Source organism: Chenopodium album, chromosome 1 (genome assembly GCF_948465745.1).
Source record: "Chenopodium album chromosome 1, dcCheAlbu1.1, whole genome shotgun sequence".
Taxonomy (NCBI): Eukaryota; Viridiplantae; Streptophyta; class Magnoliopsida; order Caryophyllales; family Amaranthaceae; genus Chenopodium; species Chenopodium album.
Genome location: NC_137834.1, coordinates 3,633,468 through 3,650,535, shown reverse-complemented (window position 1 = coordinate 3,650,535; position 17,068 = coordinate 3,633,468). Strand labels below are relative to the sequence as shown.

General features: G+C 34.5%; 3 protein-coding genes across 3 annotated transcripts; all 3 read right to left on the bottom strand.

Moving 5' to 3' along the window:
* Nucleotides 1-1,506: 1,506 nt before the first annotated feature.
* On the bottom strand, nucleotides 1,507-5,523 carry LOC145632947 (uncharacterized). Its single transcript, XM_081685288.1, has 10 exons — nucleotides 4,855-5,523; nucleotides 4,633-4,757; nucleotides 4,403-4,522; nucleotides 3,977-4,064; nucleotides 3,535-3,626; nucleotides 3,341-3,445; nucleotides 2,445-2,554; nucleotides 2,010-2,097; nucleotides 1,885-1,920; nucleotides 1,507-1,766 (listed from the first exon to the last, which is right to left on the bottom strand). Exons 1-10 carry the CDS (start codon nucleotides 5,399-5,401, stop codon nucleotides 1,683-1,685), a joined length of 1,395 nt encoding a protein of 464 aa, XP_081541414.1. The 5' UTR covers nucleotides 5,402-5,523; the 3' UTR covers nucleotides 1,507-1,682.
* Nucleotides 5,524-9,492: 3,969 nt separating this feature from the next.
* On the bottom strand, nucleotides 9,493-11,869 carry LOC145632897 (uncharacterized protein At3g27210-like). Its single transcript, XM_081685237.1, has 3 exons — nucleotides 11,476-11,869; nucleotides 10,975-11,055; nucleotides 9,493-9,919 (listed from the first exon to the last, which is right to left on the bottom strand). Exons 1-3 carry the CDS (start codon nucleotides 11,609-11,611, stop codon nucleotides 9,609-9,611), a joined length of 528 nt encoding a protein of 175 aa, XP_081541363.1. The 5' UTR covers nucleotides 11,612-11,869; the 3' UTR covers nucleotides 9,493-9,608.
* Nucleotides 11,870-13,544: 1,675 nt separating this feature from the next.
* On the bottom strand, nucleotides 13,545-15,597 carry LOC145642568 (uncharacterized). Its single transcript, XM_081693969.1, has 3 exons — nucleotides 15,124-15,597; nucleotides 14,733-14,803; nucleotides 13,545-14,433 (listed from the first exon to the last, which is right to left on the bottom strand). The coding sequence occupies exons 1-3, from the start codon at nucleotides 15,595-15,597 to the stop codon at nucleotides 13,545-13,547; spliced, it is 1,434 nt and encodes a 477-aa protein (XP_081550095.1).
* Nucleotides 15,598-17,068: the final 1,471 nt, after the last annotated feature.

The following is a 17,068-nucleotide window of genomic DNA, read 5'->3' as shown; positions in this document are numbered from 1 at the left end:
CTGTACCACTCTACCTCCTTCATTACACAGTTTACCTCTTCAGACTGAATGCTGACTTGTAAATGATTCTAAATTTTCATATTGGTTTATATGGTCTTGAAGGTTTATATCAAACATGTTCATGATTGAACTTCCTCGTTGTGTGGTAAAATGTAATAGATGCCTACTACTATCTCATTTACATCTCAATTCTCAAGGTTGATCTTTAAATGTAGGAGAATAGAGGTTTATCGAGGTACTTTAGTTACCAAAAATACTGCAATGAATAATGATAATGCCCTCCTTTTGCAAGATATTAATACTAAGTGAATGATATGAGCTTTGGCTTTGTTTGTTTTAAGGTTTTTTAAGCACATTCATGCTTATATATGTGATGAAGTTGTGAACCTACAATATTCAGGAAAAGCTGTGTTCTTTTACCGTATTTTGCTGCCAAGCATGGTGCTTGATTTCTCCTTGATTGTAATACAATGGGTTTCATTGATGTGTGCTTATGGCGAGTTTTGCTGGAAATGCCATATAGCTCCTGACATGTGTTCCTTGTTTATGTGCATCAGGTGAAAGGCTGAGTCCTTGGGTGGCTGCAGGATGCTTTACAATAGGTGTATCAATAATATTTTTCTAATAGAAAATCAATGTTATGTTTGCGAATTTTGCTCATGACAAGCTGCTCCTGGAATTTGAAGTTGAATCTCTCCAATGTATTTACATGTAGAGGATTTTTTGCACCTTTTGTGTCTGATCGAGGAGTTTCATTTTTTTTAATCAAGTCTACTGAGTAATCTAGGACATTGATATTAATTTTACATCATGGAAAACCTTAGTGTAATTGTTTGTGACAGCATAGCTATAATACTTGTAATATTTTGCCACGCAATACTTGTACCTAAAGTTGTTCATTCATCCTCTTCTTACGGATCTATATTAGCTACTACCTTTATGCTCTGTCTCATAGCGATTGTCTTGCAAGTAGTTTTGGATTACGAGTTACGACTCCAGTCCCAGTTGAAAGATTCATTTACAGGTGAAAAAAAGTATTATCAGCTTAAACTATGTCAAATAATTTAGTTTCATCAAAGCCACCGTTCAAAAAAAAAAAACAAAAACTAAATAATTGAGTTTCATACAAGCCAACTGTGCTTACATAAAGAATGAATTGTGCAGTTGTGTTCTTTGGAAGATCAATCTTGATAATAGATTTCTCAAATTTTATATTGATAATAAAAATAAGCGACATGCTTCCCCTATTTCCTTAATGATTTATGTTTTTTTCCCAAATGTTTAACTTCTGTATTTTTCTCTAGTACATCAAAAGAGTGTTTACAATATTGCATTAGAAGTTGTGCATGATGTTAAATAACACCTTAACCAAAATCGTTTGGTGAATTGAGATAGTGTAGCATATCTACAATCTACTTTGGTTGGTGATCATCGACAGATAGAGCTTTTTAATATGCATCAACAAGCCACTTATTATTGTACTATTTAAATGCTTTCTAATATACCTTTGATTGAATTCCAGTTGCCAAATTTCATTATGAATTAATGAAAAAATTACATTTAACTGATTGTTCTCAATTTGAAAGGTGTCATCCAAGTCTTGCACTTTCAAGCCTACTTGAAGTAACCTAAACATGTAAATCTGCTCCCAAAAAAAAGTCCCAACATCCATCCAAAATTGTTCAAGGCTTAACAAATCGCGCTATTTTCGAAAGTGCTGTTCTCAAACATCTAATGCCAGCTCCAGATCTTGAACTGACCATCATCTGCCACAGGCAATGAATAATGGCAAATATCAATACGAGAACCAAAAATATGCAATTCCTTTCTATCTCACATTCACAAACACAGACTAAATATGGACTTGGTACAAGAAAGACATACCACAGGTTGGACAATGGATCTATGTTCTTTGAGTGTCTGCAAACACAAAGAAACGGATTTTTATACAATGTTAATTAAAGACTGTCGTAGGGGGAAATGGGAAGCTGATACTTCAAAGTGCTCACCTCTTCAATCTGCATAGCACGACGAGCCACGTCAAGGGGGAACACCGTGTCTGTTTTTGTCAAGACAATTTGATACTTGGTCTGATACCTGAAAATTGAAAATATTATCAGGATACAAGTTGAAGAAAATCATGTTATAGAACAAAGGCCACTATTAGTCTGACAAGTTAGTTCAAGGCCTTTAACTTATCATTATGCTAGAAGTCTTCACTTTCAATAGCAAATCCAAAGTTTTAAAGTATGAATTTGAAATTTAAAACAGTGTTAGTCAACATACTCTATGCAAAGGGTTTATTAATGCAGTAATGCTAGCAGAGCTTTGCAACGATAACATACTAGTATCGCTGAACTTAAAGAGCCATGCAAGTTTTGACTGAAACTGGTTAAGTTGAGATCTTTTACCTTCCAAGCACCAAGAGAGAAAGAGAGACATACCTTTCCATCAAATGAACAAGTTCATGATCCCTTGGTTTCATACCCCACTTGGTGTCAATGAGAAGGCAAACTCTTTTTAGCCCAATTCTTGTGGAAACATACTCTTTTACCTACAATATATAAATCCAAATTACCTCAAGTCAGCAAACCAAATTATGTAATGAAAAACAATGGTAATGGCAGATTATAAAAGCATAACACTTATTACCTGACATGAGAAACAACTATATAGCTACATCAAACCTTTTGTTACCAGAATTAACGGAAATTAGATAACAAAAGGTTTCGCTACACTACTTGCGACTATTGGATGTCTCAAGAAAAATTACAACACTACCCTTTTTTCTATTTTAACCCAGACTCTAATTATACATGGCCAGCTGGCATTGATCACCTCTAACTTTGTTTAAGCATATTTTTGTATTTCTTACTTTTTATAGTCACCACTTCCTCGCTCCTCTTGCCTAAAAATTACAAGTTTTACTGGAATGGAGGAAGTATGCCATTTGCTGATATAGCATGCTCTTGCAAGAAAAACAGGTATAAGCCAGGCGCATATTACCAAGATCACATACAGCACTAAGTAGAGCATCCCAGGGAGGTATTTCGCAATAATAATGAATTGAACAATATTCAGGACGAAGTTTTAAAATCCTTGATTGACAAGTGATAGAACTTGACAAAATAATAAAACGCAGTCACAGTAGAAACTGTAAACCTTCACAATTGCTAAGAATTTGTCATCTCCTACTCTCCCACTCTAGGATGCAGCTTGGTAATCCAAGTACAACACATATTATATAAGCTCTATAATGTGATACTGGAACTTGACAAAAAAGTAATGTGATTCTGGAACTTGACAAAAGAAAAGTTTGGAAGTACAGTAGCATATTTACCAGATCCTCCCAAGCCTCCTTGACTTCTTCCTTTGCATAAGCAAAACCATAACCAGGTAAATCTACTAAGTTGAGCTTTGTACCAAGATTAAAAAAGTTTATACTCTGCAGAACAAAAGCCAGCTTGACTATTAGTAGACTATATACAAACATTACAGCATGAAGCAAAATGTCTTAAGTTGATGAAATGAAACCTGAGTATGACCAGGTTTATCGGAAGTCCGAACAACTCCCCATTGTCTGGTAAGTGAATTAAGTAGAGACGATTTCCCAACATTGGACCTGCCTAAACAGGAGGGAGAAAATACACAATATCATCTTTGGTGCCTTATTCTTCTTTATTTTTCCAAAGGAAGTAGTCAAGTACCATCAAGCAAAAATGAAGGTTTATGCCAAAACAAAAAAGTGACCAAGATGAATAGCATCTTTACAAATTTGAGTATAAGAAAATTAGGTAGCAAAATCATCCTTCATTGCACATTGCACAAAATGGTTAGTGAAAAAAGGCAGTAGCATGGGGAAACATCTTTAGAACTCAAGAAGCTTTTATTGTCCATGTCAACATCAATGCCAAGATTTCCAACCATACTAGACACAGTAAGAAACTAGAATTTACACAGGATGAAAATCAGTTACCAGCAAACGCAATCTCAGGAAGATCAGGCAGGGGAAATGATGAAGAAACTTTCGCAGCTGCGAAAAACTCCATCTTATTCCTGAATACCTGAAATAAAAAAGTCAGAACATCGGAAAATATGAAGGAAAAACATAAGATAGTCTGATGGCTAATAGGATCCACTGTGGGTTTTTCAATTGATATAATGCTTGCAAGGCTTAGAAAGTTCATCTATATCATCAGTAAGATATATTGCAAACAAAATTTATCATATTGCCAGACTTGCTCCAATGCTATAGCTAAGAGGCTAGAGTAACATCTACAACCATTACTATAAAATGATTGAAACAAGCAAAGTTATCCATACATATACAGCAGCAACAAATGAACTTAATAATGAAAAAGGAAATTAAGGCAAAAATGCATCTCCCAGTAAGTGAACATACACTTTCTTCAATTCTTTCCCTATCCGTGCTTGTGGAGAAGGGTATGTTATCCAATGGCGCCGGGAGTTCAGTGTTATAGCCAGCCCTTCTTAGCTCAATATCGCGTCTACGACCCAATAACTAAACAGATTTACAAACAATAATCACAAGAAAATCAATCAAAGTAACAAAACTAACAATCAATAATCTAAACCACAAACAATTTAAGCAAAATTAGCAAAGGAAGTTACATTGTCCTCAACAAATGTAAGGATTGAAGGACTTGGTTTAATTGCCCTGAACTGTGCATTCATTGACAATTCCACTTTGTCAACCTCTTCTTTTTTCTCTTCCTTCTTCTGTTGATTGGTTATCTCTAAAATTCACATATAATCTAATTCAGCTAAAATAAGGGATATAAATTGAACTTATACAAACATAATTAGACCATAAATAACAGCAATTTCACTTACCATTAAGCACATTTCCATCATCAAGCCGCTTATTCGAAAAGTCGTAACGATCAATCTTGATCACTCTCTTCTTCTTCTTTGGTTTAGCTTCCACTGAATCATCCTCAGAATTTTTCTTCCCAAATTTCTTCCTTTCAGTTCTCAAAATTGAAACTTTTGACGAATTCTCTTCAAATTTATTCCTATTATCCCCAAATTTGTTCTTACCAGATTCTGAAGAAGAAAACTTCAATGGGTTTTTTCTGATATACTTGTTATCATCATTATTGAGTTGCTTATCAAAATTATTCCCCAAATTTTTGCTGCTTTTTCCTGAAAAATCCTCAACTTTCTTCCTTTTTTCCCCAAATTTCTTCTTGCTGGATTCCAAAGATGATACCTTTAATGGGTTTGATCGAATTTGAGTCTTCTCTTTTGTAAATTTCTTGCTGAAACCTGTTTTACCCTTTTCTTGTTTATCAAATTCACCATTGTTGTCTCCATTTTTACTGCTTCTGCTTTTGAATTTAAGGCTGATTTTGGATGATTTTGTGAATTCCTTTGCCATTTTCTTTCTATCTCTTGATTATTATTGTGGTTTGCCCTTTGCAAAATGGTGAAAGTTTGAGCGTTTTGGGTTTGTAAAATCCCAACTTCCTACATTACCAAGTACCAGGTTCAGGGGTTTAGGGTTCTACAGTACGTTTTAGTGTTCTCTCTTTCGAACTGGCCACGTGATTCCCACGTGCTAATATGAAATGCGACTGTAAGACGGAATTTGATCCCGTGTCTTGAGTAATAATGATACTATCCCTCAAAATTTTAACCAATTAAGCTAGCTTAGTTGATAATTCGTGTTTTATTGTTTTTCTTTGTTTGCTCTTTACTGATTTTAACCTAATCGACTTGTGTATCATCTATTTTAGTATCTAAATGAGACTTATATGAGTGTTTTTCAACACAAATCATCTTTAAAATGTTACTATTGTTTTTTTTAACATAACTAGTAGACATATAGATTAAAAGGCTATAGCCTTAATATTTACAATGAACATCCCATAATAAGTACAATGAAGATCGATATTGCAGCAAAAAACGCCTATGCAACATGCTATAAATACATCCGAGTTAAAGCTAAAACAAGGAGCTATATGTACAACAGTAGTGAACCCAAAAACTTCCCGCCACCAAGAAATTAAACTAACAGTTATTTTCAACCATACTTCCAACCCAAAAGCTATAGACATCCAAGACTAAGAAAAGAACACCCACATGACTAGTGATCAGCTGCTGCCTCTGCAACACGCTCCTTTTCTACTTCATACAATTCAGAAACGCAATCAGAAACCAAGTAGTGAATTTTGTATCCAACCGTCATCTCTCTTCCAAAAACAACAAGGCGATGAGCTAATTCATTAGCCTCTCTTGGGATATGAGTCACCACAACCACTTCAAACTTGGAAAGAACAGTAGCAACATCACATATTGCTGCAGCTAACTCGTGATGAGGATTAGGTCCTGCTGACATGAGCATATCCCTAAGCACCTTGGCGTCAGTTTCCACGATCACTTTCTTAACCCTTAAATCTTCAGCAATCGAGAGACCGTCATTCAAGGCATACAACTCAGTAAGAAGGGGAGAGATAGCATCGTATTTGCAGGAAAAGCCCACATACCAAAAACCATCAGACCTTCTAATGACACCCCCTCCAGAAGAGACAGCTGAGTTGAGCCAAGCACCATGATCAGTATTTATTTTAAAATAGCCATCCCTAGGCGCTTCCCAAACTGTGGCGGAGGAACTTGACTCATTGTTTTTCCTTTTGCTATTCACCTGTAACAAGGAGCTAGAAATCTTATAGTCGAAATAGAACTTAGTAAAAAGAGAAATCGGACCAATTTGTTTATTCTAAAAAATGGTATTGTTTCTATGTAACCAGAGGTGCCACAAAGCGGTACCAAAAATCAGTTTCCATTTCCTATCCAAACTTAGATTATAATTAATCCAAATCTTCCAAGTCAAATTTTTAAAAATATTAAAACCAAAATTTTTTGGAAGATAAACTTTTCCAAAGATATCATTCCATAAGATAGAAGAAGCAAAACAATCCCTAAAGATATGCATGTGAGATTCTGAGAAAAGATTGCATCTTGAACATATAGGAGAAATTGGAGGCATATAACTCGCCAAAGTGTGAGCCACTGGCAAAATCGAATGAGCACAATTCCACAAAAACATTCTATATTTAAAAGGAATCTGAATTTTCCATAAACTTTTCCGGGAATTTAAATTAGAAGAAGCTAAACACTTCCCTTTTAGAAGAAAATGGTAAGCTGATCTAATATTAAAATGTTACTATTGTTGGTTCTAACAAGGTGTAGATCAATTGGATTTAAAGTATTTTTATATGCTTGGATTTGGCTAAAATGATTGAATTGATTATTATCATTTATTGGCATGCTTTAATATTCACATATGGACAATTTATGGGGTCGCATGAACGTTGTGATACTCCGAAAATAAAAGTTACCAATCCAAAAATGATAATAATTAGCAAGGGCAATGTAATTTTTATCAAGCAGGAGGGAGATATTTAAAATTGTGTGTCTTCCACATGACAAACGATTATTAGTAATTGGTGTTTTTTTTTTTTTTTTTTGATACTTAGAGTGTCACAAGGGCGGTTAATGAGAATCGATCCCAAAATGTCTTGAAACCGAGAGGGAAGCTCTAACCATTTGAGTTATCCTTCACTCTCATTAGTAATTGGTCTTACTTTGCACTCAAAAAAAAAGAAAAAGTAATTGGTCTTACTTGTTATTGTTGTAATATAAGAAGTATTTTCAAGGTTATATTATAAAATAAGAACATCGAAAAGATGATCTTGAGACAATGGAAGAGTACGGTGTGTCGTGATGCAAATCACTGACTTGAAAACGAAATTCCGGCGCAACTGGGGTGCACTATTGTATTCGCCGGCACGTTCCCTAAGGTTAACACACCACTTCCACACAAAGACACTTTTGGGTGGAAGGTTGGAGCCAAGTAACTCATACCCAATATAGAGTATGTGTTTAAGCAAGCTTGTGTTTGATATGTATTTCATGTGTATCTAAAAATCAGAAAAACATCCTCCAATTTATAGAGATGAATGATAGAAGAAGATGAAAGATCACGGAGGAATCTTTTGTGAACCAAAAAGAGAAATCAGAAATATTATGGTGATGAAAAACACCATAATCAACCTCTTAAATGGGGGGTTACAAGAAATCAAACAAGAAAAGGAATCCAAGGGAACCGTTGGAGTCTAACAGACAAACACACGCCCGATCGGGCAGACACTCCCTTTTTCCAGATGTCTTCTCGCGCCCGGTCGGGCGGGTCTCGCCAGGTCGGGCACCTAATCGGACGCCCATATCTGACCCTTTGAATTTCCTTTCTTTATTTCCAACCGTTATGTTGTTACGTCCCATCAACAAAACATTTTATAATTACTAATGAACATTAAATATAATGAAAACTACAAAGTACAATAATTAGATTTGTGTGATCTTAATTGTTTTGTTACACATTAAATACTACGTATGAACTCCTTCCTTCAATAAAATTTTCCAATTTTATAACTTAAATTTTGTGTCTTCAACATGACCAAACGATTATTAGCTATAAATGTTACGTTCTTACGTCTCATCAACAAAAATTTAATTAATATAATAGTATAATACTCAGCAATGTACATTAAATACAATGAAAATGAAAACTAAGTTAGATTTGTCTGATATTAATTGTTTAAATAAACTTTAAATTCTATATAAATATTCAATCTTTAATTTAAAAGTTTTTCCCTATTTTAAGTCTTGTAATTATTCACGTTTTGAGAAATTTTTTAAAATTATACGGAGTACGTAATATATTCGAGTGAAGTTTTATTTAAGAAAATTTTGACAATTACCACCTTCTGTTATGTCCATTTTAGCAATTACCACCTTGTATTTTTTTTTTGAAAATTACCACCTTCTACTTTCAAAAACATAAAAAGTTACTACCTTCTTGCCCCCCAATTACCACATGACGTCATTTTGGGCTCATTCTTTCCCTTCCCTCCCTATTTCTCATTCTTATTTGGATTCTCATCTCCCCTTTCACTTTTTTTTCCCCCAAACCACCAATAATTGTTCGTCAATTTTGATTAGGAGGAGTGAATTGAAGTGTTTTTTATTGTTTGGGGGAAAAAAAGTGAAAGGGGGGATGAGAATCGAGTTAGGAATGAGAAATGTGAGGGAAATAGGGAGGAAAGGGAAAGAATGAAACCAAAATGACGTCATGTGGTAGTAAGGAGGCAAGAAGGTGGTAACTTTTGATGTTTTTGAAAATAGAAGGTGGTAATTTTCAAAAAAAAAATAAAATACAAGGTGATAATTGCTAAAATGGACTAAACAGAAGGTGGTAATTGTCAAAATTTCCTTTATTTAATTTGTTTCAATGAGATTTGCGTGTATTAGAGGCTTCAATAGAATAGTCATAGATGTGCATCGACAAAACACAAAACACGCCCAATAAAGCATGATGATGAACTATTTGAGTTAGAGACGAGTACCCAGTACCCACGGGACACGGCAGGGGATAAAGACAGATACTTACAAAAATGTTAAGACAGATTAGAAGCAAAGCACTCTTATTAATTACTTTGATAAATATTTATCACTCTCTTTACAAATCCATACATATATAAATTATCAAGACAAACTATGTTTATGTTTGTGTGTTGTGTTCATCAACCTGCAACAGCAATATGAGCAGGATTTGGCCTCTTTTTGCGATCACCACAACTTAAACTTCTAACTAAACTTGGTAAACAATGCTTAACAGATTTACCCCCAGATTTTTTATCTGCTTTGTCCATCTTATTATTAGGAGTATTTTTACTTGAACTTGTTGGCGTCTCTTTTCCTTCTTCACTTGCTGCTTGTGCCTTTGCACTTGTTAGGCTGTCCCTGCTGAAGCTGCTGTCCTTGAATAGCTCGGACAGCCTCTTTCCTTGGTGTTGATCTTCGTTCTTGTTTGTTAGCTTATACGGAGGCGTATCTGAACATCACAAGGTGTTAGATGCACAATGCCACAATGACGGAAACATACACATTACACACACCTAAGTAGATGCATGATACACCCGAGTATATAATAGAGCCATAAAGGCGATAAGTGATAGGTATATGATAGAGTCACATACTCACATAGGTTTTGTATGAGTAAAAAAAATAGCTATTTTAAATACCCGATTGTATTCTATTTACCTAACATTTCACATACACAGAGTAATTCTTAATAAGTAAAGATAAGGTGGATAGAAACACACGGCGAGCCCACCTTAGTGTGGCTCGACCTTATTCATCAATGTGTTGAATTTATAGTAGTTTGACTTGTAGTTGCAAGGTGGGCCTCTAAAATAAATGAAGAAAGGGCTGCCCCCAAATTGTTCATTCATACTCCCTTTTCGCAGGAGCAATCATTGCGTGATTCGGTATCAACTCGAGCTTATGAAACATCATCCATGATTCCAAATTATCAATTTTAGACTGGTATAAAACTACTAATTCCTAATTATTTTACCTACTACAAAACTGTTTATACTTCCTCCTTACTAATTGCAATATGAAAACCTTTTGTAATCGTAATTGTCGATGTATAACTTTGAACATTAATCATTTAATAGCAATGATTATATAATAGTTTATATTTTGAAATTTTACCCTTTTTTTAAAAAAAAAAATCTACCTAAAAGTTTAATTATAATCCAAAAAACTTTTGACTTTTACTCCGTGTATATTTAGTAAAATACATGTTCAAAATCAATACTCTGTATTTCAATAGTTCACAAGTAACTAATACTCCATACAAAGTATAAAACAAAGGTAGTAATTAACTGTAATATTCAAATTCCTTTGTCTTCAGGAATATATGCAAAGATATACAGTAACGATTCATGAAATCATGAGGATATAAGATTAACCTCCCTTTATCCCCTTAAATATCACATATATTAAATTAATAATTAATTAATTAATTGATAATGCATATTAAGAATTACTTTAGTAGTATTAAACTAAGTTAAATACTCCGTACAATCTTGCAATACTTACCACCATTGATACTGAAGAAATCTTGTTCATCATCTGAATCTAGCCAAGGCTTTGAATCATAAAAGGTCTCCTCTTTACTACCTGCAACATTTATAATAATTATGCAGTATAATTAACCTCACTAATCATGATGATTAATTATTAAATCTAGCTAATTAATTCCAACTTATGTAGCAAGTAAACGACTCGAGTTTCGAAAATACGTCAAATCCTATAAATTTCCACACTTCCTAAAATCCAACAAATTTAAACTTATAGACTACGTATAACTTTATCTATATTCAGAATTTAAATATTATAAGTCCAAATATAATCATCTCTTTATTCTAAGGCTAACTGAGATCATAATAACAAAAAAATATTGTAAACTAGAGAATGCGAAATTCAACAACAATATTTAAGATTCGAAGCATATGATGGGGTCGGCTACATGAAATAAAATTTTATCGTCATTGATAATATTAAACTATGTAATTAAGAAGATTAAGAGAAGTAAATTACCAGCAGGTTCCCAAACAGGGGATTGAACAGAATTGAGAGCTTTTTCCAAGGTAAAATTAGAAGGAGATTCATTAGTTTTGGTAGAAACACATGAACTCATCCCCAAATACAAGAACACCCTCTTCATATTTTTCATAATTTCTCTTCAAAATAAGAGATTAAGAAAAAAAAAAAAAAAGAGTAAAGTTTAGAAATTTAATTAAAAACAAGACAAAAAATACTTTATTTTTTTTTTAATAAAAATAAAAATCTGAAAACTGAAAATTTGTTTGTTTAGGGGGTATGTGGGTGGTTGGTTTGAACTTTAGAGCAAGGAGAAAGAAAAAGAAAGGGGACAAATAATTAAGGGTAGCTTTATGCTAAAGATGGGAATAGTGGGCTTCCACTTGAAAGGTAAGGAACACAGCATTACTACAGTACACCATAATTTTTGGGGAGAAATAAAGAAGAAATTAGTCTTGAAAGTGAAGTTAATTTGTTTGATCTAGTTTCCATAATCACACCAATGGGTCCATTTTTGAATAGTGTATAATATCCTAAAGTTGGTCACTTATTTATGAGGAAGTATCAATCAAGTTGGTCTACTTAAATAACAAGTATAAATGTGTGACACTTACTACTAACTAAATTTGAAGATCTTCTGATCTTCTCTTGTCTCTAGCTTTTGAGTAGTATTAAAAAAACATGTTCAACCCCTAATTTTACCTAATACGACTACTAATGCGAAGAAATGGTCATGAGGAAAAACCGAAAAATATTGATCACCATCTACCATACATGATCATGTAGCGAGTATAAAGCGAGTAAGGCGAAATTGGTGAGTAATATAATGCTCTTAGCAAGTTCAAGAGTCATGCTTTAATTTAAATTCAAGGTTATGGTGACAAATAATTTTGCTGGTAACGTGTAAAACAGAAAGATCATAGTAAATTTGTAGTGATGTGTAAAATAACATGTACTCCGTATAAAGAAAAAAAAAATCAAACAGTTATTGATTCAGGTCACTAGTAATTTATTATCTTGTTTAAAGAAAATGTATATCAAAGTTTGAATTATCAAGTGTTACACAAAGTTTATACATACTCGTACTGTTCTTGTACATTTCCATAAAGTTATTGTTTGTTGGGGGCCAAATTTCAATAAAAATGGGGAGTCTTAGCTTCTTCTTTTGCATGGGACCATAAAGAAAATTACATATATACTCATCAATAGCTTTTCTTGAAGAAGTCTCATTACTCAACGAGGGTAATTGCATTGTAATGCCGACTATGCCATCACCCAAGGGAGACCAATCTGTGCGGCTTAGTTCAACTTGATGATTTGGGAAAGAATTTTGCCATTATTTCGTTCAGTAGTGCAGCATCACGGCCACTTGAATTAGACGTGCGTGACAAAGGATTGTAGTATGGATTATACAAAGCGAACTGCAAAAATAGAAACAAAAACAAAATTAAGGGTCTGTTCTACTTAACTGAACTGAACTGATTGGAGTTGAACTGAAATTAAGTTGAAGAAAACAGACTCTAAGTGTTTGTTGCTCATGCTTTCATTGTAAAGATTATTGTGAAAATAAGAAAATAACGGACAAGTTTGAACAAGTCCTCAATGACAAAATAGGTAAATATATGGCATTATGACTACACTTTTACAACAAATTTTAGATTATCCTATTTTACTTGGAATAACGGACTATCTATCCTAAACTAATTTTTTTTACGGCTATTTCACCAAATACCACTGAGTACTTACAAAATTCACCAAATGCCATCAAAGTTTTCAAAATTCATCAAATGACACTTACAAACAATACAATGACACCTCGTGCCACTAATAGCATATGGACGTTAGTTTTCCGTTTATGCAATTCTTATTTCACCAAATGTCATTACTTTGATTTTTTTTTTTTTTTTTTTTTGACAAAGGCAAAGGAGCAACAACAAACTAAAGGTCTAAGTTAGAAAGAGAACACCGACAAGCTTTGGCTATGTCATTAGCGCGTTGTACTTGTTCTCTCTTTACCTTAATAATAGTACACTTTCTAAACCGCTTTCCAATTTTCTTGATGTCGTCTACCATCCAAGTAATGGTGATGTCCTTGCCCGAGAGTCCTTCAGATTTTCCAGTAGAAGGATCGAGTCAGAGAGTATTAGTACTTCCTCCTTTCCTTGTGATGCAGTCCACTTTAGCGCCTCAAGGCAGGCCCAAGCTTCGCATTGTAAGGCTGAGGATGTCGTCCCATGTTTGCCTCCACCATCAAAAGTGTAGGATTGGTTTGGACCCGTGATAGCCCACCCTATGCCTGCCCTTAGAGACACCTTCTCCCAGGAGCCATCAATCTGCAAAATAAAATTCCTAAACCCAGATTTCTCTTCTCCTAACTGGACATGGTTAAAACCTGGTGGCAAGGTAGCCGTGTTATCTCTTTCTTCAAGCTCATTTATGTCTTGCCCCCTAGCCTCTTTAGAGAAGATCTCATTTTCTTGGGTTGCAAGACTAACCATTTCTGTAACCGTTGCAATGGTTACATTAATGCCCTTGAAGACTCTTGCATTTCTAGTCTTCCAAAGACCCCATAATACTGCAATAAATATGGTGATTCGGTTGCTATGTCTACCATCCTCGCTGTAAAAGAGCAGGATACAGTGTTGGATCCAACTCCGTAAAGATTGGATACCAGTGAAATCAGAGCATATAACAGTGGGATTGGTCTCCCAAACTGCCTTTGCTAGAGAGCAGAAGCGGAACACATGTTGGTTATCCTCTAAATCCATACTGCAAAAGTCACACATTGCATCAATATGTAAACCCCTGTTAGCCAAATTTACCTTTACCGCTATGCCATCATGAATGAGTTTCCCCATGAAGATCTTCCATTTTGGTTGAATATTCAACCTCCAGATTATCTTTGCAAAGTCTTCATCTTCGGTGGAGAACGAGAAATTGTTAGTCACTTGGCTTCTTGAGAGGAAATAATAGCCAGTTAATTTAACACTATACTTGCCAGAGGAGTGGAATTTCCAATACAAGTAGTCTTATTTTGGCTCAGCCGGGAGCTCCATAGAAAGAATATTTTTGGCACTACTCCAATCAAAACATTGTCTAATCTTACCCGGGTTCCAAGAAGCAGTATTCCTGTCGATGAAGTCACTTACCATCCACCCCATAGAGGCCCTTAGGGTTTGGTTTGAGTTTGCAATTGGGATTTGCCCTTTCACCCAAGGTGTACTAATAGCTTTTATACTCTCCCCGTTGCCAACCTTCCAAGCGAAGCCTTCCTTGAAAGCGGAAACCACCTTCTGTAAGCCTGCTCTTCCCATAGAGGGATTCCCTGCCCTTCTTAACGATGTTGTGATATTGCAAATGCCACATGGTTGGAAACTAGTATGCACCTTTGAGATGAGGAGTTGAGGGTTAAGGTGCATTCTTGAAGCTTGTTTGAAAAGTAAGACTTCATTGAGGTTTGAGATGCCCCGGATACCTAGGCCCCCCCATACTTTTCGGGAGTTGGATGATCTCCCTTCGTACCCAATGCATACCTCTTTTTTCATTGTCCGACCACCAAAATTTTGTAATGAGGGAGTCTATTTTGTTGGCAATGCTTTGTGGGAGCTTTAGACACTTCATCATGACATGAGCCGAGATACTCACCAAGACAGTGTTGATAAGTACCAGTTTTGCCGCTTGGGAGAGACGTAAGGAGGCCCAGGAGACAATCTTCTCCATTACCTTGTCCACTAAATATTGGAAGGATAATTTTTTCTTCCCCTGGATATCAATTGGAGCGCCCAAGTGCACTCCCACATTTGTGGTCCCAGACATAGTCAAAATTCCTTTAAGAGAACATCTAACATTTTCTGGCATACCTGAGGGAAACTTTACAAAGGACTTCTGAAGGTTTAACCTCTGCCCTGAAGCATTCCCAAAACGGTGGAGAATATCTCGAACACAACGACAGGAGTCCTCAATTGCTTTGAAGAAAAGCATAGCATCGTCTGCGAAGAAGAGGTGGGAGATAGATGGAGATTGCCTTGAGATCTTTAAGCCCTTAATCTGGTTTATGTCTTCAGCCAGGGTTAGCATTCTTGATAAGATATCCATACAAAAGAGGAACACAAATGCCATTACTTTTTAAAATTAATACACAATAATTATTTATTTTAATGAATAAAAATAATACTTTTGTTCAATTTTCGTGACGAATATTGTTTGGGTAAGGTTTTAGGAGTCATTTTGACCCTTTATGAGTACAAATTAAACTCGAAATTGGCAAAAAAAAAAAAAACCAACGTAAATACCCCGTAGCGGAGCATTTACGTTATTTTTTTTGTCAATTCTAAGCTTAATTTGAATCCATAAAGGATCAAAATGAGCCACAAAACCTTACCCGATCAATTTTGATGGTTAAAAAATAACGACACGCTAGTCGAACTATTTTTCAACACACAACTATACCCGAGCAATTTTTTGCCACGAAAATGAAGAAAAAAAATATATTATTTTTATTAATCAAAATAAATAATTAAAATGAACTAATCATATTATGACACGTGTCAAGATTTAATCTTAATGACTAACGGAGTTAATGGCCGTTAGTCAATGGTATTTGGTAAATTTTTTAAATACTCGATGGCGTTTGGTGAATTTTGAAAACCTTAATGGCGTTTGGTGAATTTTGAAAACCTTAATGGCGTTTGGTGAATTTTTTAAGTACTCAGTGGCATTTGGTGAAATAGCCGAATTTTTTTAACCAAGAAACCGAACAATTATACAGTATTAAAACAGAACAAGGTTTGCAGATAGTGAGGAGCCATACAAGGCCCAGGAAGCGCAGCAGCATCAGGTTGTGGAGTTGCCATTCATTATCCTAAACTACTAATGATATATGCAATTATCTCTCTTAACATATGTTTTTACTCGTATTACATCATATATCTCATTATATTACATATCTCATTATATTACATATCTCATCATATTACATGTATGTTATAATATGCAAGTCTTCTACTTGTCTAAATAAACAAGAACAATTCTTGTTCAAAAACATATTATATGAGATGTATTACATATATAGATTATAAAAAAAAATCGCACATGATAAAATCAATGCTTCTAATCAAGATTGAAATTATTTACCTAAAAAACAGCACCATTGAAATTCAAGAAAAATAAAGGAAGAAACAAAAGATTGAGATGAGTAATGTTAAGTGTAGAGTCCCCTCAAAAAAAATGTTAAGTGTAGAGTACCAACCTCATGCTCACAAAGCCTTAATTTCTTCTGACAAGCCATTAAAAACATTATAAGGTTATATTTTGGAAAATTTGCAAATTGCAGCTATTTAAAGTTCGTATTTTGCAAATTGCAGTCATTTAAATTTTTTTTTGCAAATTGCAGCTATTTAAATTTTTTTTTGCAAATTGCAGCTCAAAAGTTCGTATAAATTGTAAATTGCAGTCCGATTCAATTTTTTCATCGGTTTACATGTTGAAAATTCTTCGGTTAAGATTTTAGGGGTCATTTTATCCCTTAGGAACCCGAATTGAGCTCGGAATTAGCAAAAAAATAACGTAAGTGTCTCATATTTACAGTTTC

Coding starts and splice junctions, on each gene's coding strand:
- LOC145632947 (XM_081685288.1), bottom strand. CDS start 5,401: ATGGCAAAGGAATTCACAAAATCATCCAAAATCAGCCTTAAATTCAAA. Junction 3,446..3,534: donor ATAAACCTGGTCATACTCAG/GTTTCATTTCAT, acceptor TTTGTTCTGCAG/AGTATAAACTTTTTTAATCT. Junction 1,767..1,884: donor GATCCATTGTCCAACCTGTG/GTATGTCTTTCT, acceptor TGCCTGTGGCAG/ATGATGGTCAGTTCAAGATC.
- LOC145642568 (XM_081693969.1), bottom strand. CDS start 15,597: ATGGCATTTGTGTTCCTCTTTTGTATGGATATCTTATCAAGAATGCTA. Junction 14,804..15,123: donor TACTTATCAACACTGTCTTG/GTGAGTATCTCG, acceptor TAAGAAGGGCAG/GGAATCCCTCTATGGGAAGA. Junction 14,434..14,732: donor AGGAAGGCTTCGCTTGGAAG/GTTGGCAACGGG, acceptor TTTCCTCTCAAG/AAGCCAAGTGACTAACAATT.
- LOC145632897 (XM_081685237.1), bottom strand. CDS start 11,611: ATGAAAAATATGAAGAGGGTGTTCTTGTATTTGGGGATGAGTTCATGT. Junction 11,056..11,475: donor CCCTGTTTGGGAACCTGCTG/GTAATTTACTTC, acceptor TAAATGTTGCAG/GTAGTAAAGAGGAGACCTTT. Junction 9,920..10,974: donor TTTCTTCAGTATCAATGGTG/GTAAGTATTGCA, acceptor TGTGATGTTCAG/ATACGCCTCCGTATAAGCTA.